Below are 25,758 nucleotides of genomic sequence, written 5' to 3'. Positions count from 1 at the left end.
AAGGCTTGAGTTGGAAGGGACCTTAAAGGTTGTTTGGTTCCAGAACTTCACCTTTAAACTCCTGTGTGTGCTGGGATTAAAGCCAGAATATGTTTTCCTGCTGCTGGATTTCAAATTCAGGCTGCAGAATAACCTCCTCAAACCTGGAGGAAAAGGCCTCTCCCCACAACTTACCTTATTTAGATAAATTACCTCCATTGCAAAATGGCCTTTTACCTTCAGTCTGCAAAAAGGATGGAAAATTGCAGTGTTTTCCTTTCAGACGACGATTATTTTGTTGGCTTCCCAAGTCCCAATTAAATGATCATTTACACACTGTAATTTAAAGTGTGTGCTTTGCAGGTAAAATCCATATAGCCATAAAGTGAGTCTGTGTGTGTACAGTCATCATTGTTGCTGTTTGGTTCCTTCTCTATTTTAATAGCTAAAATATTAAAATGGGAAAAGCAAAGTGCTGATTATCCACAGATATGCCTAATTTCACATTGCAAAGGTATCTGCTAGAATAATGTGTATATAATATAGGCAATGAGTGTTCATGGGAGACTAAAGCTGGAACACGGCAGCAATTCCAGAAATAATTGTTTCTTCAGAGGGAAAATAATAATAAAAAAAACCCAAACCAAAACTTGCCCTAGAGCTTCAAGCAAAGCCTTTTGCTTATGCTTTTAAAAATAAATGCTAGCAATGCATTTTAATTTCCCACGTGGCTACATACACTGGCATTATGAGAAATCCCTTATTTATGAAGCTCCTGGACAAGCCTGGGTGCTGGTCCTGAAAATGCTCCATCCCTCTCGATTATTTTTTCAGCAGTTCAAAAATAAAATGTTTTGGTGTTTGGGGTTGGGTTTTTTTGGTTGATTTTGTGTGTTTGGGTTTGTCTTTTTTTTAACCTGGCCACCCTATGAGCAGCAGGATAGGAACAGCTCCTGCAGGGAAGGATGTATGGCACTAATCTCTTCTTGTGAGATTGAGTTTATTTGGGAAAAAAACAATTAAATATGGGGGAAAGATTGTTTCTTCCCTCTGGCTGCCTGTTGCTGGCCCTTGGATGAAATGTGGCTGCTGCAGCCTGAGGAGTTTCTCCTCTAAGCTGTTGGGTTTGGGGGTTGTTTGGTTTATATTTTGCTTTTATGTTTGGGGGCTTTTGGTGGGCTTTTTTGGTTGTTTCTTTGGGGTTATTTTGCTTGGAGGTTGTAGATAACTGCGGATGAAAAAGTGCAAAGATTTCAACTGCCAAGTATTTTTCCATATAACTTTTAAACTAACTAAGCTGCTATCTAAAAGCAAGGATGAGCTCTCTTCTTCAGAGATACTGGTGCATGTACAGAAAAACAAATCACTTTTTTTCTTAGAGGGCAAATCCTCAAAGAGGTCGCTTGCGATAAGCCACAAATATGCTTGAACTTTAATGGGATTCGTAATTTTAAAACAACGTCATTTTAAATTTATTTTGTTTTTAAAAAGGCTGTTGTTAGGTTGTCTCCCAGCTTATTTTACCGCATACAAGCAGCGTGAATATGCTTCAATTCAGGAACTGACAGAATTTTTAACTAAAAAAAAAAAAAAAAAATAAAAAGTAGATTTTGAGTTTTATTAAAGGTACAGCTAGGTTGTCTCCCAACTCAGTTCCGAGGTGAAATCATAAGTCTGGGCTGTAGGAATATGCTACAAACTAGGACAGTAAGATTTCTAATCGGGGGACAAAAAAAACACACACACACACAAAAAAAAAAAAAAAAAAAAAAAAGTTGTTGGTTTCGCAGGTGCAATCCCAGCTCTCCGCTGCCGGGGCCCTGTGCGGGGTTTTTGGGGTGGCCGCAGTGACCCCGGCACGGCGCGGTCCCGTTTTTGGGGAGCAAACCCGTCCCCGCGGGGCTGGGGGCGGGGCCGGGGGCGGGCCCGGCTCGGGAGGGGCGGGGCCGGGGGCGGGGCTGGAGGCGGGGCCGCGCGCGCGCCTCTGCGGGGCGGGGCCGCGCGCGCGCGGCGGTGCGAGGAGGGGCCGCGCGCGCCGCCCCGGGAGCGCCCTCAGGTCAGTGCGGGGCGGGGGGCGCCAGGGGCCGCCCGCCGGGGGACACCCGACACGGGACACCCGACACGGGACACCCGCCACCCTGCGGGATGTGGCGGCGGATCCCGCTCCCCTCCCGGGCTGCGGCGGTGCCGGCGGGGAACGGGCTCCCCGCGCCCCGCGGAGGCGCCGCCGTGAGGGGCGGGGCGGGGCGGGGCCGGGCGGCCGCACCTGAGCGCCGGCAGCGGCGCGGGGCTGGCGGAGAGCGGGCGGGCGCTGAGGAGAGCGGGCGGGCGCTGAGGAGAGCGCTGAGGAGAGCGGAGCTGCCCGCCTCGTCCGCACAAAGAGCCCCCCGGGCACGGCCTCTGCCGGCCGGAGTCGCGGTGCGTGTCCGCAGGCGGGTGTCGGGGCCCCTCGGCCGCCCTTTGTGCAGCAGCGCGGTGGGTTCGCGGCGGTCCCCGCGGTGACCCCACGGAGCGGGCCCAGGATGGAGCCTGCGCCGGGAGGCGGCCCAAAAGTTGGGGTTTGGGGCTTTTCTCCTGCTTGAAGTAAAGCTTCTTTTGTGAAAGAAGTACTTTAAGCGTTAATTTGGTAAACTTCCCGGAGACACAATTAATAGTTGCGCCAGGTTTGGCATAAGTACCTCCTGCCTTGCCCACGCTGTTGGCCGAACTTCCTGATGTACCTGTCTCTGAGGGTCCGGTGGTTTCACCCGCCTTCCCAATTCTCCGTTTTCCTGTTTGCTTGGAGAAAGCCACCTGTCAGCTTGGAGGTTTATAAATTCGGCTCGTTGTGGTGTTTCCTGAGCGCTGAAACATTTTAAAACAGGAGGGAGAAGCGGGTTGTTCTGAGTTGGAGGGAAAGTTTGAGGTTAAGATACCTAGGTGTTCCTGAACTGTGTTTACTAACACGCCTAATTCAACAGGCTGGCTCATCTCAGAAGTGCTGGGGCAGGGTTTTTGCCTTGTACTTAGTCCTCACCGTACTTTGTTTTCAGCATGTGATGTGTGTGCTAAATTTTAATCTTCACCCTCGGTTTATTATTATTTTTCTTATAGAGCAGTGGTGCTGGGTTATAGGTGTACAATATGTTATTGGGCGTTGCTTAAACTTTTATGCAAGAGTTAGGCTCAAAATAGCTTTTATTTTAGTGGGAGAGAATGGTCTCACCATTTCCTATCGAAGGTATGTGCAGGATGTCACAGTGCACAGTACCTGGGGTTTACTCAGTAATTTAGCTTTGCAAATCAAATCTCTTAGGGCCTTCACTTGAAGTTCTGCAGGCTTCCCAAAGCTGAATGTCGACTGCAGTACTTTTTTTTTTTCCCTTTTAAATCCCTCACAGTAAGTACACTGCAGCTAACTACACAATAACTTCCCTTGTATTTCCCTGCCAGTGATCCTCAGCTCTGCCCCAGAGGAAACACCTTCCAGGAGCAACATGGGATTCATTTAGCTCGCCCTTTAAGGCTGGGGAAAAAAAAATGCAAGTTGCAACATAATTTTTATGTTTTGGCCACTTGCTTGTTAGAGCTTGTGAGCAGATTTTTTCCCCTAAATTTATCAAATGTTAGGATCAAATGTTATCAAATTGATCAAAAGTTAGGATGAAAGCAGCAGTGCTAGGGTAGGCTCACTTAAAACAGAGGTCTGATGATGATAGGCCATGTGTTACGTTGTCAGAAGAAATTTAGATCACCTCTGTTGTAGGAACTTTTGCAGCAGAATATTGTTTATGGCCAGTATGAGCTTTCTCTGATAATTCAAGATGGTTTTTCCCTGATACTGTCTCTGGTAACTCCTCAGACTTGGCGGGCTGTTGTTCTGTTTTACAAATGTTCAGGTACCTGAGCTGATGGGGAAGCTCTGTTTTGTGAGGCACTTACATGAGTGATAAAGCAGCAGTTTCTGTCTCGGAGGGCTGATAGATGAGGCAAAAGAGGGAAACAAGAGATGGCAATCTCAGAAGGAACAGATTACAAGCTTTCTGTGGTGGAAGTTGTCATGGGGTTTCTGCGATTGAGTTGAATTCCAATCCCCTGCCTTGGTTACAAAAGCACTTTCCTGTGTGTGTCAGAAAACCGAGGGGGGAGGCTTAAGTAAGACACCATTTAAATTTGAAAACTTCCCATTTTGGGGCCTGGCTCATCTGTTTTCTGGTCCTGCTGCCCTCTCTGAGTTTGATATCTCTGTGAAAATCAAGTGAGTCCAACATCTGTAAAGAGTTTGCATTTTCAAACACTGGGGAGCTGGTTGGCAGTCTGTGAGTATCTGCTGTCTGTCCTGGCCGTGTGGGCTGAAGACTGGCAACAAACAGATTTGGAAAGGTAGCTTGAGACATCACCTTGTCCAGCCCTGTTGCCTCCACCCTAAGATGACCTGATATCCTGAATAAACATTTCACTAGAGGATTATATACTACTTCAGTACCAGGCTGAGTGACTTGTTGATAGTATCCTTCTGTGGCAGGATATTTATGTACCAGGTTACACTCCATAACCACCCTAGCTACACTTTCTCCTCATATCTAACACAATTAAAAGGAGTAATTTTCTTTAAAAACTACATTCTCTGGAATTAGAGCTGTCCTGTCTCTCTGCTTAGTTGCAAGGGTTTTTGAAAAAAAAAAAAAAAAAAAAGTTTTCATGCTATATTAAAGTTCATAATGAGTAAAACTAATGGGTATTTATCTTGTGCAGTCACATGATTATGCTATTCTTTTTGATTATTTGCCCCTTCTTTAGTTTCTTTATCTTCTGCAATTTATCTACACAATCTCTGATGTGTCACAGAGTTACTGTGAAGAAGAAAACTTAAGAGATCCTAACATTGATAGACAAATACATATTAAGGCACAAAAATATATTCTGAAACTGGAATTCGAGCAGTATGTATGTGTTTTTCTTGAAAATTTGTGATTGTGCAGTAGTTACCATTCACTTGTAAAGACAAGGAGAAACTGATGGAAATACTGAAGCATGACTGACTGCTAAGGAAGGAAAGTATGACTGAACTATTTGCAGCAAAGGAAAATAAATTTGCTTTTCTAAAGCAGTGGATAGGAGAAAAATTCGGAACATCTTTATCTTCTTGTGGATTCAAACAGAGGATGTGCATGCTGGGAGAGACTGGAATCAGTTGAGGGCAAGTGACAAAATCCACAGCTTCTAACATGTGGCATAGGGAGAATCATTCAGGACAGTGCAGTTTAATGGATGTTCCATTCCTTGAACTATTTGGATTAGGTTCAGGTTAGCAGTAATTGGTCTCTCATATCTAAAATTTTGGGTTAATAGACAGTTGTAAAATCACTGCAAGAGTTGTTAACCATCGGTTTTTATTCTCACTTTTGAGAAGCGAGAGCCACTGTGGCTGAGAATGTATGTCTTTATCAAAGGCTTGGTTTACCAATGCACTGACCTGTTCCTCTTTCACTGGCATGATCTTCCTCCTCTGTGATTTAAAATGCAGTGGGAACAAGAAGCAGCAGCAGCTGTACCAGACTTTTCCCGTTTAACACTGCTGCTGGCTGTGATGCTGTGCTGTAAACACGCAGGTTGCCGATCCACTGTGGGGTTTTAAGCTGCGTGTTCCTTGCCTGGCTGTAAAATACAGATTGGCATGGTGTGGTTTTCCATGACAGACCTGCACATTACCACACCTGACCAAGCTTTCCAGAAGTCCCCTCTGTTTTCCTTACCCTCGATGAAGCTGCTGTTGCTGTGACAGTCCCAGGGGACCGAGGTGTGCAGGCCACAGAGCAGCTGTGGCTGTGCACTGTAGCAATATCCTCTCCCCCTCTCCTGTCCCCCTGGGAGCTTCGACACAACTCTGGGATGTGGTGAATGCAGGTTACCTGTGCGTGAAAAATGTAATCCTTGAGTGTACACCAACATAATCAGCTGTGGTGCAGTTCCCCTGTGGGTACTCATGGATACAGAAGTGAGAACATTCCTCTCTGAGGAAGGCCCCGTCTGCATTTGCATCTTTCAGACTTTCTGTGTGTAAGGGAGCAAAGACATTTGGGAACCACTGATGTGCAGGAACAGGACCAGGCAGCTCACAGCCCGCCCTTCAGAGAGCCCATATTAATTTAACTATTCAGTTTGAAAATAATGGCTTGTGAGCCAAGCTAAAATTAGTAAAAGGTTTGTCTACAGAGGCGAGATCTGTCTGCAAGATTGGAAGTTCTGTCTGTAGTCATCTGATCTGACCTCTCCCTTGAAGCAGGCAGCATGTGAGTGCTGATTGTGGTGCTGGTTTTTCTGAAGTGCACTAAGATCAGTAGCTTCTTTCTCACAGGGCACCGAAGGATCATTAAATGCTAATGACTTTTGATTACTGTTGACCTTGGTCAATTTAGAATTAGTGACCTAGAGAGGAAAACCACTGTATCTCATTACCAATTTCCTGAGCTATCTGATCTTTCCTTTGTGAGTGAGTTTTGGTAAGAGGCAAACTAGAATTAAAGTTGACCTTTGCCTTAGAAAAAGGGTTGAGTGCTTTCAGGTTTGCAATATCATGTTTATTAATAAATAAAGAAAGAAATGGCAGCCACTAAGAAAGAACTCATTTTTTGACCCCAGAGACTGTCAAGAGCAAAGCTCTACGTGAAATGAAATGGACAAGCTCGAGTGGCCACGATGGGGAACAAATGCATAATTTGTCTCTTTTAAATTAGTAGCAAAACAGTTTTATCTCCTGTAACCTTGAATTGAATGATCATTTTGTGGTTGCAGGTTTTCTCTTCAGAGAGTTCATTTGTAATTGTTGGTTTTACTTTGAACTATCAAAAACCAAGTTAATGCCCACAGAATGCATTGCAGATTTTACTTTAGGGTGTTTTCTTCCTGCATCTCCCAAACTATGATATGGGGGAATATGCCTTAGCAGATTTGTAAAATCATGTATTTTATGTTGTAATGAAACTTTTGACATTATTTTGTCAAAAGAGAAGGGCATTATTGTGCCCAGAAGAGAATGTCTGTGGGTAATTCACTGTAACAGGATCAAGTATATTGTTCACTGCAGGTTGTTTAAATGTAGTCTTTCCTTGCCACGGTTGTGGTTTATATGGACTGTCGTTCCTGCAGTAGGCATGGTCTTCAAATCAGAATAAAAATACAAGAAAATTTGGAACTTTTTTTTTTTCTCACTCTGATAGGTTAGCTGTATTTATTTTTGTCCACCAGGGAACAAAACTTTTAAACTTTCAAAGAAAAAAAAATAGCAAAGCATAGCAAAATGTTTGGGGCATAAATATTAAGTTATTCAACCTCTCACCGAAGTTAAATTGCAGGCTTTAAGCAGGAAAAGTAGCAGGAAAAAATGAGGAGATGTTGCAGTTGAGGTTGGAAGAGGTTCATGGAAAGTGACTTGAAATCCACAGAAAGTGCACATTTATTTGCAAATAAACATAGGAGTAGATATTCATCTTAAATGTTTTGTTGTGATTGCTTTGTCTCAAAGTGGATATTGCTTAAAATATAAACAAAAAGAAATATTTTACAGTTTAAAAAAATGACATATTAGAAAGATTTAATGGAAAGGCTGCTTTGGTAGAGAGACTAAAAACAAATGCCATGTGTAGCCTGTGTGCTAGCAAATACTGCAGGAGTAAAAAATAGTTGTGAATACTCATTCTTTAGGTTTCTGTTTTCTGTAAGTTTATTTTTACCTTTTGACTAGCCTGCTCAGGACTGTCTGCTTTTGTTTTCTTTGAAGCATTAAGGACATTTAAGAAAAAAAAAGTAGAAGCTATTTTAGTGGATAATGTTATGCAAAGTGTTTAAATCCTCACAAACACTAAGCCCATAAGAATATTTGGTAACAAGTATGTTGCTAGTTAGCATGAGTTCTATAGAAAAATACAATTTAACTGTTTTGGACTTAGTTTTGAAGCTTCTAGTCTTGGTTTAAGATGCAATTCTACTCTGATACTATTCTACTCTTTCACAGCTCTTGGCTATTCTGGCATGTCAATGCTATTTTTTTAGCACCTATTTTGTCTTCTTTAAGAGGCTTTACAATTTTGCCCATCTTTCTTCCTGGTTTTGGTTGCGGGGTTTTTTTATTTTCCATAGGAGACCTAACTGAGTCTTACTGACATCATTGCCAGCTTTTCCATAAGAAATAAGAATGCTGCCAATAAGAAACTTAGGAGAAAGGAGATTGGAAGTTTTTTCCACTGCAATGCACTTTTTTACTTGAGAAAATGAAGGGTAGAGCTATCGGTCCCCTTTCCAAATTTGGTTTTACAAACAGAAGGGTTGGAATGGTGATTGGGAAGGACTCCTCCAAGTAACTGAATAATTTATAGATAGGTAAACAGAACAAGGCACTGCAGCTGTGTGGGTTCGGTTTATTGAGGTTTTCTGTTTGTTTAGTTAGTTTTTGAATATGTATATTCCATTTTTAAATGAGTGCTTAAAGTTAAACTTGAATTCAATGAAAGCTAGCAGTGGACAGACAGATTTGTTAAACAGTAACATTGTGTATTTATTTTCATTAATCAAGATGTATCCTATGAATTTTGTTTTCTTATAGGGGGAAATTGAGAATTTAAACAATGTTAATAATGCATGGGCATAGTAACTGCCAAAGAAGATATTTGGCAACTTTACAGAAAAAGAAATGTATGCATTTCCTTGCTGCTTACTAAGAATTCTTTCCTTTATTCATGATGTGGTTGTAACAAACAATTGGGAATTTTGCTGAAAGCTTGGTTTTGATAGATTTGTCTAGTTCATTGTACTACATGAGGAACAGGCCTGTAAATGAGAGATGTACAAAAACTCAGCTTATTAGAGGGAGAAAAAGATAGAAACTCTTTGGTATCGTTGCTATTGCAGCAGCAGAGACTGATGAAGTATGAGAAAGAATACTCCCATCAGCCCTGGAAATTAAATTGATTTCTCCATTGGAAGATACCTTTAGAAAGGCATAATTATAGTAGTAACATGCTATTAAAAGTTGTACCAAGAGCTGGGCTTTACTGTGACGCCTGTGCTGCACAAGGTAGATCATGTTCTGAAGGGATGAATGAGCTGGGCTGGCAGGTGTGTTGCACACACTTGGGTTTGAACAGCAAAATTGCTGCTTCAGTTCACAATGTTTAGTCAGGAACTGATTTCCAAGGGCTCATAACCTGCTTCTGATATTTTGGAAGGGGCATGCAACTTGATGTGTAGTATCTCAGACTGGGAATATTGTCTTTTGCTTAATTCTTCTCTTCTGACATTTTGAATACCCATTAGGCCAGTGTTAAGATTTAAGCATGGAATTTCCTACACCCTTTAACTTGAAATATTTCTGGTCTGACTCCTTTGCTTGTAAAGTAAAAATTAATGTGCCTTTGAAGCACTGTATTTCCCTTTTTCTCAGTTGTATCTACCAAGTTTAGTTCTGTTAATATATAATTAATGAAGAAAAATGAGACTTGCTGAAGAAGATTGGGAGCTCATTGTAATAAGATTTCAGAACTGGATAGATCTGTGGGTCAGGGAAGGTCAATTTACTTGATCCTCTTGTTGGAGACAGACTGATCTAAACTGGGGATTTTGACTGGTCTTTCAACAGGCAGCAGTTCATGGGATTTTACTGACTGCCAGTGTATTGATTTCTAAATTCATTAACAGTCTTTGTAGAGCAAAAGAACAAAACACTGTTGTATGAAAATAAATGGAAGCTGCTGCCAAAACAGAAAGAATAGGGAGTGAGAATAGCACTGATTCTTTGGGGGTTGTTTTTCCCATTTCACATCCATCTAATGAGTGGTTTATGAGACTCAGTTCCTGAGGTGACGAAGTGCAGTGGAAGATAGTATGAACCTGTAAGAGGTTTGTAGTTCTTCATAGGAATTCTATGAAAATCTCAATCTATTTGGACTCTGTTCTGGAATCAGTGCTGTTTTCCAGCTAGAGCAGGCCGGGTTTTGGTGGGTGGCTTAAGAGCAGGCAAAGATGGCAGTTTGGCTTTTTATTTACTGGGCTGATTTTATCCTGTCAGGCACATACTTCTCATCTACTGGGGTCTCTCTGACTTCTGAGGTCAGGTAGAACATACTTCAGCTGCAGCTTCTCTCTCCTTTCCTTTCCCAGAAAGCACAACGTGCTGTGCATGGATGATGTGTTCCAGAACTCAGAGCTTGTGGATTCCTGTGGATTCACATTTACGATCTGTCTGTCCCACATGGGGTTAACTGGTCAGTCTATCCCTCATTCTCTTTGTCTCCTGTAGCCTCCCGGTGACCTTCTCTGGTGTGTATGTGTGTGTGTGTGTGTAAAAATCTTTGGATTTGTCCTCATCATTGGTTTGAAGAAATGTGCCAGAGACCTTGATTTTCATGGACTTGGGGAGTCTATAAAATGGATTTGTGGAACGACAGTCAAATCTCCCAGCTCCTGCTATCTTTCGCCTTCTGCCAACTGCAGTGCTGAGAACCAGATTTTCTGGAGTCTGTGGTTTTCTGTATCTTTAAGAGATTTTTTTTAGATTTCTTCCTTTTGAAATGTTTGTCCTGTGCAGTGGCAAAAGGGTTATTTTTGTAACTGGAAGGGCTGGAAATTTACATAAGGAGAGGAAAAAAACCTTACACAAACTCAACAAACTCAAATTCTGTGCTGGGAATATATATATAATACCTGCTGTGTTCCCGTTATAAACATAGCTGTGAGCAGTTATAAGATCCCATCTGTGGGCTGAGTTTTTTCTCCTTTACCCCTTCTTTTCCCTCTCTACAGTTCAATGTGGTTTAGGTTTTTAGTTTCCCTTTCTAATCAATCTGTTGCAGCTAAAGAAAAAACAGGGAGGAGAAAAGAAAAGGTTGCTAGAAATAATTTCTTTGGAAGTTGCATAATCTCCCCTCAATGTATTTAGGAACGTGTCTCTGCCTTTCAGCTGCACCAGGCATAACCCACCATCTTCCTTTCAAGCAGCAGATTTTGCACTAAGGTGTTGGATTGTGGAATGCAGCAGCTGAGGCATGGACACATCTCCCTGTGTTTCCCCTTTCCACGGGCAGTGCCTTCAGACGGAGAGGACAGATGTGTCTGGGCATGGCATCGTCCCCAACCGCTGCAGCAAAGCCTCCAGATGGCCGGGGCGTGCTGTGAGTGCTTCGTGTGGAGCATCTCCCAAGGAGAGCCGGTAATCTCTGAAATACCTGCACACTCTCCAGGTTAAAGACATGCTGAGTGTGTGTTACACAGCCACAGCTGTGCTTCAGGCACTTGGGATGGAGACTGGATAAATAGCCTCAGTAATATTTCTGTTTGAGTCAGTGGCAGATTTCTGTCAGGGGCTTCAACAAGATTTCTTCGCCAACCTTTTATTTTAATTTCCCCTCTGTATTCTTGTCCAACAAAACTAATTAAGGCAAAATGTGGCTAAATTAGCTTTGAAAGCAGAAGGTGTTTTTCTTTAAAACTGAAAGGAATTATGAAATCATATTTTAATTATCAACTCCCCAGTATTTTAAGGGACACATTATGTTGACACATACCCCTTTTTTTTTTTTTTTTTTTTTTTTTTTTTTTTTTTTTTTTAATTTCCCTGCTTTTGTTTTTAAGTGGCTATGCTTACTTGGTTGTTTCTCTATACACTTAACCTGCTATTAATGAAGTCTGATATAATTTAAGTTCGAATAAATTAATGACTAAAAATTTGACTTCTTTCCTATTTAAATGGTTTGGTTGGCATAACTTATATGCTGTTATTTCAGAAAGTATTTGTGCATAAAATCGTACTGTGTTTTGCATCTCAAGGAGTGATTTTTGCCCAAGACTCTCTAAATCATTCAGACCTTTTCATTCAATGCTTTGAAATATTGATTAAATATATTCACTCCGGTTTGCTTTAATGTGATTACACATCCAGAAGTTTTCTTCTGATGTGGTGCAGCCACGTCTGGTGTAAGCTGGCTTAATTAGCACTGCTTAGTGATTTGGGACCCCTGTCAAAGGCTGTTATGTTATCCGGAAACAGAAGGAGTTAAAGCTGAAGCTGTGACCTCATCCCTGTTCGTGTTACACGAGTAGGAGCTGCGCTGAAAGGGATTGTTCGGCCGCATCGCTGTCTGTGCTGCTGCTCGGTTGCTTTAATTCGGTTCCGATAGCTGTCACACACTCGCCGAACAACTCTTACGGGAGGCATTTGTGGGGGTGCTAGAGGCAAAGGAAGCTGTGCTAATACCGAGTGCCCGAGGAAACAGCTCCCACGGCAGTAGACTCAGATAGATCTTTCTACCTGATTTGAACTCGTTCCTGCTTCGCCTGTGGCCGCTGGGGCGGCGCGGAGGAGGGCTGGCACGCAGAGCAGCACGCCCGCAGCCGCGGCTCCCTGTGCCGTGCATTCCCGGGTTCCCACGCCGGCTGCGTGGGCGCCGCGGGAGCGCTGCTGTGGCTTTAACGTGGCAGCGGCGCGGGCTACAATAGGTGTCACTGTGTGCGAGCCCAATCGCGCTCCGTGCCTGCAGCCATTGGCTCCGCGCTGCCGGCTCCGGCAGCCCCGCTCCGCTCCCAGTCCCGCTGCCAGCCCTGCCCGCGCAACTCGGGCTCGCCGGCAGCCGGGCACCGCCGCGCTGCGCTCCTCCTGCCCTCTGCCCGGCGTGTAGCGCTGCCAGGCGGCTCCGCATCGGGACAGCTGGAAAGAGAGCAAGCTGGCGGGAATGATGGGGATGTGTTTAACGATTCAAGTACTGGATCAAACTTAAAGTCAGTTTCTTACTCGGTGCGCTGGAAAGGTCACCTTGTCTTGCTGGAAAAGAACCAAACTCTCTCGGCTCTGCTGCTTTCGGTGTGACAGTTTCCACGTACCTTCCTAAATGTTTCTAGCTAGTTAGGCTGTCGGGCTTTACACACGGGCATACTCATGGTAGATGAGAAAGGAAAGAACATGAAATGTCTCACCTTCTTCTTGATGCTTCCAGAGACGGTCAAGAACAGGTCTAAGAAGAGCTCTAAGAAAGGAAATAGCAGCAGCAGTAGCAACAGCAAATTGCCGCCAGTTTGCTATGAAATCATTACCTTGAAGACCAAAAAGAAGAAGAAGATGGCTGCTGATATTTTTCCCCGAAAGAAACCAGCTAACACTAATACAACTGCTGTCCAGCAGTACCATCAGCAAAATCTCAATAACAACAACACTATTCCTGCACCGAATTGGCAAGGACTTTATCCAACCATCAGAGAGAGGTAAGTTCAGGGCAGTTTTTTTGGTGTTTGAATGGAGAGGTGAAAAGTAGCAAAATGTCCTGAATGCATTTATTTGCTGAAGAAAACACAGTTATGTTTTATTTGTTTGGGCTTTTTTTTTGTCCCTGTGTCTGTGAAATAAGAATTTTGGTAATGGAAAAATATTTTAATATCTCTTTTCCAGTCAGTGCATCTGTTTGAGTTAATAAAAATGTTGCTTAAAGCTGCAGCATATCCGTAAAGATTTCCTTTTCGACCTCAGTGGGGATTTTCAGTGATACAAGCTGTGGACTTTGATTTTCACTTCTTGGAAAGTTCTCAGAAGTTGGGGGGTTTGTTTTATTGCACACACAGACACAGCACGCACTTTTCCCTCCTTAGTATTTTCTCTGGTATATCTCTGCAATGATGTGTAAAGTAGCTCGAAGCAAAGTGTGACCTGCTTCTCTTTGCTAAAAAGCAACTTGAAGATGTTAAAAAATCAAACTTCTTGGGTCTGGGGGCATGCAGAGAGAGTTCCTGGGTGCCACAAATTAACATGCAACCTCTGTTTGTAGAAATGCAGTGATGTTCAACAATGACTTGATGGCAGATGTTCATTTTGTGGTCGGGCCACCAGGTGGGACCCAGCGGCTGCCAGGACACAAAGTAAGCAACAGCTGCACGATCCTCTGGGGTGGGGAGAGCCGGGGAGAGCTGCCACGGTTTCAGCAGGACAGAGCGTGGGAGGGGAGGCTCTTCTGGGACAGGCAGCAATCTCCGTTTAGAAAGGCCACATGCAGTGGGATAATCTGTTCCCGGCTTGTCTTTGTGTTTTTGGTTAAACACCGGATTTGTTGGGCTGAGGCAGTAAAGTTAGGAATATTGCTTTGTGCTGTTGATTAATACTGCTCTTGAGATTTCCTAGAGATTGTTAACTTCTGTGGTGGAGGTGAGTGTTTTCCAGTAGCTAATGCATCTACACCCAGGAGAATAAAATACAAGGAAAATGTGTAATTTGTTCTTAACTTGGACTTCGTTTCTTACTGAACTGTGTCTGTGGAGCCTGTCAGTGCAGCCCCAGTATGCTCAGAGTGGCTCTCCCACATTGTTTGTGTTGGCAGTGTTTTCAGTTCAAAGCATGAAATAAGATTTCCCTTTCTCAACAGTATGTCCTGGCTGTTGGGAGCTCTGTATTCCACGCGATGTTTTACGGAGAGCTTGCTGAGGACAAAGATGAGATCCGTATACCAGATGTTGAGCCTGCTGCCTTTCTTGCAATGCTGAAGTAAGCATCATTCATCTGCTGGATATGTGTTTCTGTCTGATGTATGCATACACTGCCAATGCCATAGCTGAAGTATCAGACTTGCATATAAACAGAAAGAAAGCAGTCGCTTGAAATATTCCTCTTTCCGTGTTTCAAACTTTCACCTCGTTTTGCTCTCCCCCCATCCTCCCAGGCACACACGTATTAGACTAATGTAGGCAGTTGTAAATAATGACTTTGACAGGGGATCTTTGGGCACATTGTGTACTGTAATGCCTATCGATCTGATTTGTCACTGCACGTTACACAAAGGAATGGAGTTACTAAAAAGATTTGTCAGCTGTAACAAAAAACCCCAGACCAACTGTTCTACTTTGTAAGCATAGAGAAAAGTTAAAAATGCGTGCACAGAGGCCCCCCCACTAGACCCAGTAAATTGCTGGGTTTGTAGATTGACATTGTTCCAGCTCTTTTATAAATCTGCAGTACGCAGGTCTTGTCTTAGAAAAATGACCTTAAGTTATTCAGTGTAGCCTCTGACAAATAAATTTCTCCTCATGCATCATATTGATGTGTTTGGAAAGTGATAAAAAGGCTGTTTACATGAATAGGGGATTTTATCTAACAAGGAAAATGAGTCAGTTTACATGATCATTATTTTTCTTCTTGCAAACTGCATAAGAAATGCTCTCTTTTCCTAAATGGGCATAATGAAGCAGCTTCCCTGCTGAATTGTCCTTGAATGTATCTATAAACTCTGATTGTCAAAGAGAAATGCCCTTTCACAGAAATGCTACAGCTCTGAGGTTTTTTTTTTCCTTTAGCTTAAATAAATGCTGTTGCTTTCCTGTAGAAAAAATACATCAGTATCTGGTTGTGATCCCTTTAATATGCTGTAGGTTTTCTTGCATGTAATGATATAATCACTAGCTAGCAATTTATTGTATTTCATAGATTGTTTTGATTACCTTGTGATTACAGAACAGTTTCTTTTTCATTTTTAATATTTCACTGGCAGCCTAGATGAACATTCAAAGTTGCATACAGAGTTTTTATAGGTTATCATCAACATCAGGTGTGTTCTGTGCAAATATTGGTAGCTGCAAGGAGAGCTCCACAGATGTTCTGTAGACTTGGAATATAAAGTTATGACGTGTAAGGAGGATCTTTGCTTTGGGCCTTCTTGATTTTGTGGCAGAGGTGAGACTTGTGCTTTACTTTCATGCTGAATTTTACAAACCACAAATACAAGATACTTGGATTCTTCCAGCCCTCCCTTTCTTTTTGAACAGCAAATCTATTTCACTGTGGCTAATCATGATGTGCTGTATAAAAACTGAATGCTTTCTGAATTTATCATTAAGAAATGTGTGCAGAAAGCAAGCCTAGAAAAGGGAGTATCAATACTGACATCTAGGTCTTGGCATATTATTTAGCCCATGGCAATTTAAGAAACTATCTGTGAGAGCATGGCCAGAACAATGGGATTCTTCACCTGCTCAGCTTTTAATGACAAAACCCAAAGGAGCAGAAGTTTGTGGTGTGTGTGGCTGTTGAGGTAACCTTGCCAGTGCTGCCTTCCCTGACGCAGCCAAGTGCCCCAGGCCTGCGGACACCGGGGTGGTGCAGGGAATGCACAGGGATGGTGCTCAGCAGTGCAGCCTCTCCTGATCACAGGATCCACTGCATGTGGAGCTCAGGGGGAGCCACCATCCCCTTCACTCTGGGAAACCATCCCTGTGAGTGTTTCTTGCTACTGCTGTGAGCCATGGATGGCACAAGGCTCTGTTGCTACAGAGGGAAAGGCTTGAGCTATGCCAAAGCAGCCTCTCCTTCATACGCTTCTTTCTGTGTCATAAACTTTGTCAGAAAATACAGTTAGCTTGAGTTTTTTGGTTTTGACATCTTGCTGGGTTTTGTTTGGGTTCTTTTTCCCTGGGCCAATGAATTCTGATGGCATAAATATTTTTTGTGTTTTATTGCACAGTGGGCGTTCTGAGAACAAACAAGTTATTGCCAGGTGTAATATAGGAAATACCATGAAAATAGGAAGTATCATGTCTACCATGGTAGACATTATTCTCCCAGTAAAACTGCTTTGACTGTTCTCTACAGTTTTAAAAACAGGGTTAAACTCATAGTCTAGCTGCCAAACTGAATTGGTGCATTAATGTATTGTATCTTATCTCAGTCTTGACTGCTCAAGTTAGAACCGTGATCTCATCTCATCCCAGGCTGTATGTGTTACTAAACCATCAAACCCTGTGGTCTGGCAGAATCCTGTGCTTGAGAACAGGGTGAAACTGGAATATCAGTAATTGCAGACCAGAGCTGAGGTGCACTGGCAGAGTGAGAGGTGTGGAGTATTGCTGACAGCCAATCTGTGCTGTCTCTGCTGTACATCAGTGATATTAGTTTTTTATTTTCAGGAATATTAAAATAGCAACTTTTGTACTATTTCTATTTAAAACAGATGTCATCATTCTCTGCTGTACCAGCAGGCAAAGAGAAGTAATAGAAGGGAGGAAAGAGTTCGAGAGCCATGAGGAGAATCATAAAAACAAATTCATTGAAAATGGAATTTTTTGGGTGATAAAGGAGCTAAGCCTGTAACCATCGATATACAGATGGGTTCTTTGGTTTCACAAATAAGCTGAAACCAAGTAGTAAAGACTAAAAATAGACTTGGCTCTATGTAAGTTTTCTTTTTCTCTGTAACCTCTTAGATTTTATGTTGCTGGAGCAGTATCTCCTGTGTGCCTGTTTTCCAAGTGTGGCATGGAGGATATTATCTTACAGCTGCAAAAATGCCAATAGTTATTCACAACAATAATCAGATCAGTGTAGGTACTAATTCCTCTTTATAGGCACATCTGTTCTGCAGAAAACTCATTGTGTAGGGAAACCTGTTAACTAGAAAATTTTAATTAGTAGAGGGTTGCATACAACTTCAGCTTTTCTGGAGGAAGACACTTTTATCGGCCATAACCATCAAGACTTGCTTGTCCCTGTGAAGAGTGAAATTGCATTTGGCATGGTTTTAGCACATTGCATTCACCAGCTGCAAATGGGGCCCTGAAGCATGAGATATTGAAAAGAACAAACTGTACAATGCTTCATTTCTCTGAGCAATGAATCCCAGCAGTTTAGTCACATAAATAGAATTTCACCTTCATCTCTTCCACTGCACTACCATAGCAGTAAAGCTTTTTTCATCCTTATGCGACTGAGTGAAAATGCTGTGCTAGTTGAGTTAGGATGTTTTGAACATTAAAAAACCTGAAAATCTTCCATTTCCTATATGCTTCATCACCCTTTGAAAAAAACAGCCAAAAACATGAGCCCAAGCAAAAAAGCCACCTCTAAAAAAACCCCAACCCAGTAGTTACGGAAATGGATAGCACCTGATATATTTGAATAGCATTTCTCTTCTTAGATTACCTAGTTACTCCCTACAAACTTGTTCCCATTCCTGTGTTTGTGCATACACCTCAGTAAACCATGGTTCACCATCTGGGGACATGCAGCCCAGAGGCTGTTGCTAGCACTTGTTCCAGACTCCTGGGGTTGCTGAGTGAGGCAGCCCTGCAGGAGCTCCTGCCTGGGAGCCAAGGCCTCTGTGGAAGGAGCACAGAGCTGCAGGGGTCACAGTTTTTAAACAATTGTCTCATGGCATGCACCTCAAATGAAAAATTTGATTCACCTTAGATTTAAGCCTGTTCTCTTCCATGGTCTTAAACATAAGTGCTGAAATGTTTTTTGTACTTTCTTTCTGGGCTTAATCAATACTCCCCAAAGCACTGCTTAGTTTTAATATAGAGCCATTTAAATATCCTTTGTCTCTGATTTTGTATGAGTTTGTTGTTGACAGACTGGTGTTGCATAAAGCACCCGTGTGCTTTATTTCAGGTACATCTATTGTGATGAGATCGATCTGGCCGCAGACACCGTCCTGGCCACTCTTTATGCTGCCAAGAAATACATTGTCCCTCACCTGGCCCGCGCCTGCGTCAACTTCCTCGAGACAAGCCTGAGTGCAAAGAATGCCTGCGTGCTGCTCTCCCAGAGCTGCCTATTCGAGGAACCTGACCTGACCCAACGCTGCTGGGAAGTGATTGATGCCCAAGCTGAGCTCGCTTTGAAGTCCGAGGGCTTCTGTGATATTGATTTTCAGACACTTGAAAGCATTCTCCGAAGGGAGACTCTGAATGCCAAAGAAATCGTTGTTTTCGAGGCAGCTCTGAACTGGGCCGAGGTGGAGTGCCAGCGACAAGAGCTGACGGCCACCATAGAGAACAAGCGCAAGGTGCTGGGCAAGGCCCTCTACCTGATCCGCATCCCCACCATGGCCCTCGACGACTTCGCCAACGGCGCCGCCCAGTCCGGGATCCTGACCCTCAACGAAACCAACGACATCTTCCTCTGGTACACGGCCGCCAAGAAGCCGGAGCTGCAGTTTGTCAGCAAGCCCCGGAAAGGCCTGGTCCCTCAGCGCTGCCACCGCTTCCAGTCCTGCGCCTACCGCAGCAACCAGTGGCGCTACCGGGGCCGCTGCGACAGCATCCAGTTTGCCGTGGATAAGAGAGTGTTTATTGCCGGCTTCGGGCTCTACGGCTCCAGCTGTGGGTCGGCAGAGTACAGTGCCAAGATCGAACTGAAGCGACAAGGGGTTATCCTGGGCCAGAACTTGAGTAAATACTTCTCGGATGGTTCTAGTAACACTTTTCCCGTGTGGTTTGAGTATCCGGTGCAGATTGAGCCCGACACCTTTTACACAGCAAGCGTGATTCTGGATGGTAACGAACTCAGCTATTTTGGACAAGAAGGAATGACAGAGGTTCAGTGTGGGAAGGTGACTGTTCAGTTCCAGTGCTCCTCGGACAGTACAAATGGCACGGGGGTACAGGGAGGACAAATTCCCGAACTCATATTTTACGCGTGAATGGGAGTGTGCGGATACAAAGCATTTTGCTATGAAGAACCTGTTTGGTCCAGGCCTACTGACACTTAGCTTTTTATCTGCAGATATGTGATCAGTACAGGGAATATGTAACTAAATGCTGTGGGCAAGTTCCTGGCTTGCTGTACTTGTAGCATCGTTGGTGATTAAGTGTAATATTTAAACTGGAAGCTCATAGAAACAAGTGAGTTTTAAAGGCTTTGTAAGAGGGGTGCCTGTTTGCTGGTGATGCTGACTCTTCCTTTGATGCACTTGTGAATCACCAGAGGACGTCCCCCTCTTGTATCTCACTAAACACTGTCTTCATTAAACCATTTTCTCTTTCTCCATTTTCTGCTTTCTGCTTGTACTGGGGAGGTAGGGATAGAAAATGAAGAGCCTTGTTTTATAGCTCTCTCTGCGGTCTGCTCTGCAGAGTTTAGAGATTCCAGTAAATCAAGCTGATTTTGACCATGGGGGCTGAAAGAAGTCCTTCAGTTATAAGCAGAAAAAGCTCAAGTTTAAACCTTCATCCTGTGAGATTCTCCTGCAGCCAACTGTTTGGGATGGCTCCAGGGGAAGATGGGGAGGAGGAAGCATCTTTGAGGAGGCTCCATGGCATTCTGATCATGTCCCCAGTTCATGGACATGTTCACAGGGAGGAAGGGATGTGGGCTTGGCAAGTTATTCTTGGAGTTCGTTTTCTAGGAATCCCACCTTGAAGGCAAGGAATTGCTTGCACTTGTTCAAATTGTGTATGCAGCTCTTGAAACTACTCCCATGACCCAGGTTTTGCTGCATTGGAGTTGATCTGCTCTTTAAATGGCATTTCTTTGAACCCTTGCTAAATAAATGGGAACTTGTATCAGTCATCTGATACAGGATAATTTTTGTTTGTTGTGGGTGGGTTTTTTTCTTCTTCCTAAACATGGTAGAGGCAGATTTTAGAGGAGCAAAAGAACGTATCAATCTTGGCTTGTATTTTTTTTTCTGTAATACAAAATTTATTTTTTATTTTTATTACCAGCTGAAATTTAGACAAAGACAGAAGATTCCCAACTGTGGTCAAATTACATTTAGTGTATTCCATCAGACAACAGTGAGGGAGAAGAAGTTTCCTCTAATGGGTTAGTGTTGGAGCTCTTGCAACTGCTTATGGCTACACATCAGTCAGAGGTTTATGTGGTACAGAACCTTTTCCTCGCCTGAGTTTTTCCCCCAAAACTTCCTGTTTCATGTCTGTATCGTTTTGGCAAAAGTGTGAGGGACAGTCTTTGTATCAGGGAAGGAAACCAGTATAAATTAGAAGTACAGGTACTACTGAAACATGAGCAGATCCTTCATCACTGCACTGGGACAGTTATTCCTCAAAGGCTACACTGCCTGTTGTAAAGCATCTCATTCTTGCTTCACCTCCAAAGTGGGTTCTGTTTGTTGCGTACCTTTCAACAAATTGAGGGGACCAAATGATTCTTTAGACCGGCTGAAGATGAATGTTACACTATATCAACACATTAATGTAGCATAACCCTAAATTCACTTGTCAGTTCTGTAATAAAAATGTTTTTCTGATATGATTTCTTACCAGTTTTACACTATTACTCGTAAGTGTTGCTTGCCGATTGGAATCCTGGCCCCTGGCCATTGGAAAGTGCCAAAATTCATCTTTGCACTGTCCAAAATACCATCTGAAGTAAGGAAAACTGGAGTGGAGTCATCAAATACTTTATGGCCCAAGCCCAGATCTTCTCTCTAGGCAATAAAAGGAGAGCCAGGTAAAAAAGTACCCCACTTTTATCCATCTTAGCATTTAATGTTTTGTATACATGCATACATGTGTGTGTAAGCAGCACTCTTTCTGAAATGTAAATACCCTCAAAATACATTAAAAAATGTTTTGTTTTTTGTAACAGATGTACATAATCCAGACTGTTCGTGAAATCTAAACAGAATGCTCCATGGAAAACTCCCAGGGAGAGATTTTAAAAAAACCTCCAGTTATTTATATTTAGATCTGCAGCTGAAAATAGACAAGAGTATAGATGGTATGGAGTGGAGAAAGAGTTGCTGAAGAGATCATAAAAAGGAATCTGAGATCGTGAGGAGGTAACGGTCATCTACTTTTAGACAACATCTGAGCAGCAGTTCCATTTATTTAGATACATTTCAAAGCAGAGAAGGATGGTAATCAGCTGATTAAGTTTTCATACAGCAAGTGGCTGATGCAGATGTAATTACTCTGAGTGATGAGGAGATTGACAGGTTGTTTGTCATGAGCAGCGAGCTGCATTCCAAATTGTTTGGTAAAAAAACCATGTGCCACAGCTGGTGGGACAAGTCAGAGAGTACGGCATTGGTTTGACTAGTCTGGGGTTCTCACTTAATTTATTGTTTGTTTTGACTTACTGCAAATGAAGGTGACATATCTGCTGGGTTCACTGGCTGGAAGAGAAGTTCAGAGATCAGAATACTCTGTAGCTGTAATATGTAGAAAATGAGTTATTATTTAATTATTGTTCTTATTTGATTCTTTCATGAAGTCTTTTTTGACGAAGTAGGATGAAAGCAACCTCTAGCTTAATTCCTGAGTCCATTCCAGGTTTTAGGAGCTGGTGCAAGGAAAGGTTTCTAGTGAGAGTGATCACACAAAGACACCCAAAACACCTTGTGATGCTCACAGCACAACTTGCTTCTGGGCACTTTGTGATGCTAACAAGTACTGGGAGGTAAGAAGGTGACCAGTGCCAGTCACCTTGGGACATCAGGGCACTTCAGTGGGTGTCTGAATGTGGATTTGGTTGGTTTAGCAGAAGCACCCAAGCTTGAATACATTGATTGACGTTTTGCAAGCATCAGCCATATCAGCTTGGAATGTAAATGTTATGTCGATAGAGATCACCTCACAGATTCCGTCTAAACTGTTCCTGGCTGTCTTTGCTACTTGTATCTTTGATTTACTGGCGAGAGGAATCTGTGATAAGAGAGTATAATGTAATATACTTTCTGCGTATCTAAAATAGTATTTAAGTAAACATTTTAATTTCTACACACTTATTGCACTGAACTGGTTTGGGTTTTGGTTTTTTGTTGTGATCAACTCGGCTCATCACTTCAGGTCCCAGCACCCATTTGTGCTGAAGCAGTGTTCAACCTTAGCAGGCTTACAGCATTATTTATAAAGGTCAGATATATATAAATATATGAAGTACCTCATGTTGAATGTTATTGTACTGTATCTTTAATGTCACAGTGCAGATCTTGTTGGACTCATGAATGTGTATAATCACGTTAAACATAAAAATAAAAATGATTCTTAAATGGTTGTTTCCTGCAGTATCTTTGAAGCATGAGCTGTGAAAGCCCTTACTTAGTGATTCCTTCTAACAGTTCCTATTGTTGTACAGTTGTGCAGGGATATTTGTTGAGCTTATGCATTCAGAGATCTTTTGATCCCCAAAGAAGCAGAAGTCTAAGGAAAAAACAAGGAAGAACAATGAAAATGTTAATCAGTTACATTGTAAAAAGGTTGACGATTAAGCTAATGAGCTAGAGTGAATGAATTCATTTATGTGCTTTATGAAAGACCTTGTCTACTAGCATTAATATTTTCATGTTCTATTAATATTATTAAGCATGGGGAGATGAAGGGGGAGGGTCTCTTGTTTATTCTAGAAGACAGTTGGCACAGGAAAGACCATGCTTTTCAGTCTCTGATGTATCAGAAAGGACATGGTTAGTGCCAAAAGGCTGTTCTCTGCTGAAAAGTTAATTATATAATATTATTCAGAATTCTGAGTATTAACAGTTTTCTTCCAGGAGATTTGCGACTTCATTTTAAATGACTTCAGTGACTTTTAAGGTCAGTGAAGCTGAAGCATCACTTCCATCATGTCCATCTCCAAGACTGGCTAATGATGAAAAATACAGTCTGATACAGAGATAGGGGAATTTGAGGAAGTCTACCCCAGAAAAAAATCTATACAGTCAGAGTTTATCCAAAATTCTGTCATGAAGCATGTTTACAGGCATCAGATTTGCTACTTTGGGTAAGTTGTCTTTCTAGAATTCTTACTTCAGTACTTGGCACCACAGTGCTCCATTCTAGATCCTAGTTCTCTTACATGCCCAGCACTTCTCATTTGGAACTGACTTCCAGCAGGAACTGTCCTATACCTGGTGCTGTGTATTAATGCCACCAGCTCTTAAATGTGTGGTAGATATCAGCATGATTTGGTGCAGCAAGGCCACACTGGCAGCAGCAGCCTAGCGTGGTGTAGCAGAGGAGATTGGTGCTGCTGGCAGCCTCAGGTGCTTTGGTAAACAGGCCAGAACTCAGTGGACAAGATGAATAAAGGATGGCCTAGCTCATCCAAAGGGCCATTCCCCTCTGCTTCCTCCTGAAATACAACAGGAGTGGTAGGACACATGTTTTGGAAATTGATTTTGGGGAGAGCAGTGTCAGTCTATTGCACCGTGTTTGGTGAGGCAGAGTCACGTGTGTATTTGTGCCAGCAAAAAAATGAAGCTTGAAATGGAAGCAAAAGTGCTAGGATTTTTCTGGGCTTAGGAGGAATTAGACCCCAAGAGGTGCGCTCAGATGTTTGTCTTGCAGGTAATAGCCTGCTTGCTGGAGAAGGCTCCCTGCTCCCATGTAGCTGGAAACTTCTCAGAAGCACATGGCTGCTGCTTCTCATGAGGGCAAGATGCTATTTAAACAGGCTCTGAATACTCAGCTCTCAAGTGTAGGAGCCTAGTATTTCCTGGCCTAGCAACAGTAGCTATCCTACAGCCCAGGACAAGCTCAAGGAAACTCAGAAAGCCTTTGGGACCTCCCAGGCCCAGCCCTTGGAGGGAGCTGAGATCCTGCCCAGGGTGAGACACGATGGGGAGTTGAGCCCACCAGCGGTATTTGGCCATGGTAAAAAGCAGTGGATTTGAAAGCCAGCCTGTCCTTCCATGCTTGCAGGGAATCAGTGGCAGCAGGAGTACCTGCTGATGTCCTGAAGGCAATGAAAGGAGCTGCTTTCTCAGATGGCAGCGTGACCATGTTCAAAATAAAATTAAGAAAAGGCTTTTTGGCATGCTGCTCCGTTTCTAGAAGTCTGAATTTATTTTCTCCCCAAGACTTCCTCATAAAATGAGGCCCTGGCCCAATTGAAATCAGTAGGAGTTGCCCTAGTGACCTCAATAAAACCCAGGGTTTTCATTTGTAGTGTTCATTTTGTATGCTTATTCCCAAGACACAACATAAAACTGCCAAAGAAATGGAAATTAATTTTTAAATCCCACTGTAATCTGATTATCTAAAATAAAGGTAGAAATGTTTCTATTAAATTTTACAGAACTCCTGCTCATCAGATTTTGTGTGCCTGCCCCCAAGCTTTTCTGCTAGAATGCTTTATCTTCAGGCCTGAATCTATAGACAGAACTGTAAATTTGTACAAGGCTTTATGTGTATTTTTACAATCTGTGTATAGAATTCATAGCACATAAGATGCATAGCACAGATAAAGTACTTTTAAGCTTAGAAAGTGTGTGCAAATTGCCCATAGTCCTTTCACCATGAAGAGAAAACAAAACCAGCTTTTTTGCTTGAAGGCATTGGTGTTTAGAAAGAACTTCTTGAAGTCTGTGCGCTTGTTGATAGCATCAGAAATGCGTTTATATAAAGCCTTTAATTGTAGCATTTTAAAATCAGCTTTCTAATTGTTTTCTATAGAAAAAGATAACAAAGTTGGCCTTCAGGGATCCTTCTCCCTGCTCCAATGGGGTTTACACTTGAACACGTCGTAGCAAGTGCAATTTTCTAGATCTCATTCTAAAGCTTCTCAGGGATGTTAAGTGCTGCTTGGGGAGCGCCAGCGTTTCATAAACAGCCATGGCTGGTTTTAGCCTGACAACAACCAAGGGCTTGCATAGAGAGGAATCTGAGTGGGGCTGCTGTGGTGGTGTAGAGAGGAAGGGTTTCCACTTCCCTGAGGGCAAAACACCTTGTGCTGCCTCGTGCTGGCAGCAGCCACGTGCTGGGCACTTGAGCAGCTCAGAGGGATTGGAAGCATGAAGCGCCCTGGGGACCTCCTGTGTGAAGGCAGTGGTGGAGGCTCCCAGACACGGAGCTGTGGTGAGCAAGGTGATTTTGTGAGCCAAAGAACTGGCATCCTGTATCACAACACCCTCAGTGATGGAGAGTTATGTCTGGGCTGTTGAATGGCGTGTGATTGTGATTTTTCACAGCTGAGAATCCCATTTTGTTTTCTTGTTGTTCTGGGAGATTCTCCAGCTCTTTCCTCCCCTGTGCTGCCTGTTCCTGCTCTGTGCTAGAGGCTTCCCTGTGCTCGAAGCCCAGAGATCCCCTTTTTGCTGA

At 42.9% G+C, this 25,758-nt stretch overlaps 1 protein-coding gene across 2 annotated transcripts; it reads left to right on the top strand.

The window, feature by feature from the left end:
• Positions 1-2,001: 2,001 nt before the first annotated feature.
• Positions 2,002-22,712, top strand: BTBD3 (BTB domain containing 3). 2 transcript variants are annotated; one of them, XM_066316527.1, is made up of 5 exons: positions 2,002-2,035; positions 12,942-13,206; positions 13,764-13,854; positions 14,355-14,473; positions 18,365-22,712. In XM_066316527.1, exons 2-5 carry the CDS (start codon positions 13,064-13,066, stop codon positions 19,395-19,397), a joined length of 1,386 nt encoding a protein of 461 aa, XP_066172624.1. In that variant the 5' UTR covers positions 2,002-2,035; positions 12,942-13,063; the 3' UTR covers positions 19,398-22,712. The 2 variants fall into 2 exon arrangements, with proteins under 2 accessions (XP_066172624.1, XP_066172622.1); XM_066316525.1 differs by lacking the exon at positions 2,002-2,035 and having other exon boundaries at positions 12,631-13,206.
• The last annotated feature ends 3,046 nt before the right edge of the window (positions 22,713-25,758 follow it).

This window comes from Sylvia atricapilla, chromosome 3, assembly GCF_009819655.1.
Source record: "Sylvia atricapilla isolate bSylAtr1 chromosome 3, bSylAtr1.pri, whole genome shotgun sequence".
Lineage (NCBI taxonomy): Eukaryota > Metazoa > Chordata > Aves > Passeriformes > Sylviidae > Sylvia > Sylvia atricapilla.
This window is presented reverse-complemented; position numbering and strand designations above follow the sequence as displayed.

What these genes read in the sequence shown, in the direction of transcription:
- BTBD3 (XM_066316525.1), top strand. Translation starts at nt 12,884, where the DNA reads ATGGTAGATGAGAAAGGAAAGAACATGAAATGTCTCACCTTCTTCTTG. An exon ending in TATCCAACCATCAGAGAGAG is followed by an intron (nt 13,207 to 13,763) that starts GTAAGTTCAGGG and finishes CTCTGTTTGTAG; the next exon opens with AAATGCAGTGATGTTCAACA. An exon ending in AGCGGCTGCCAGGACACAAA is followed by an intron (nt 13,855 to 14,354) that starts GTAAGCAACAGC and finishes CTTTCTCAACAG; the next exon opens with TATGTCCTGGCTGTTGGGAG.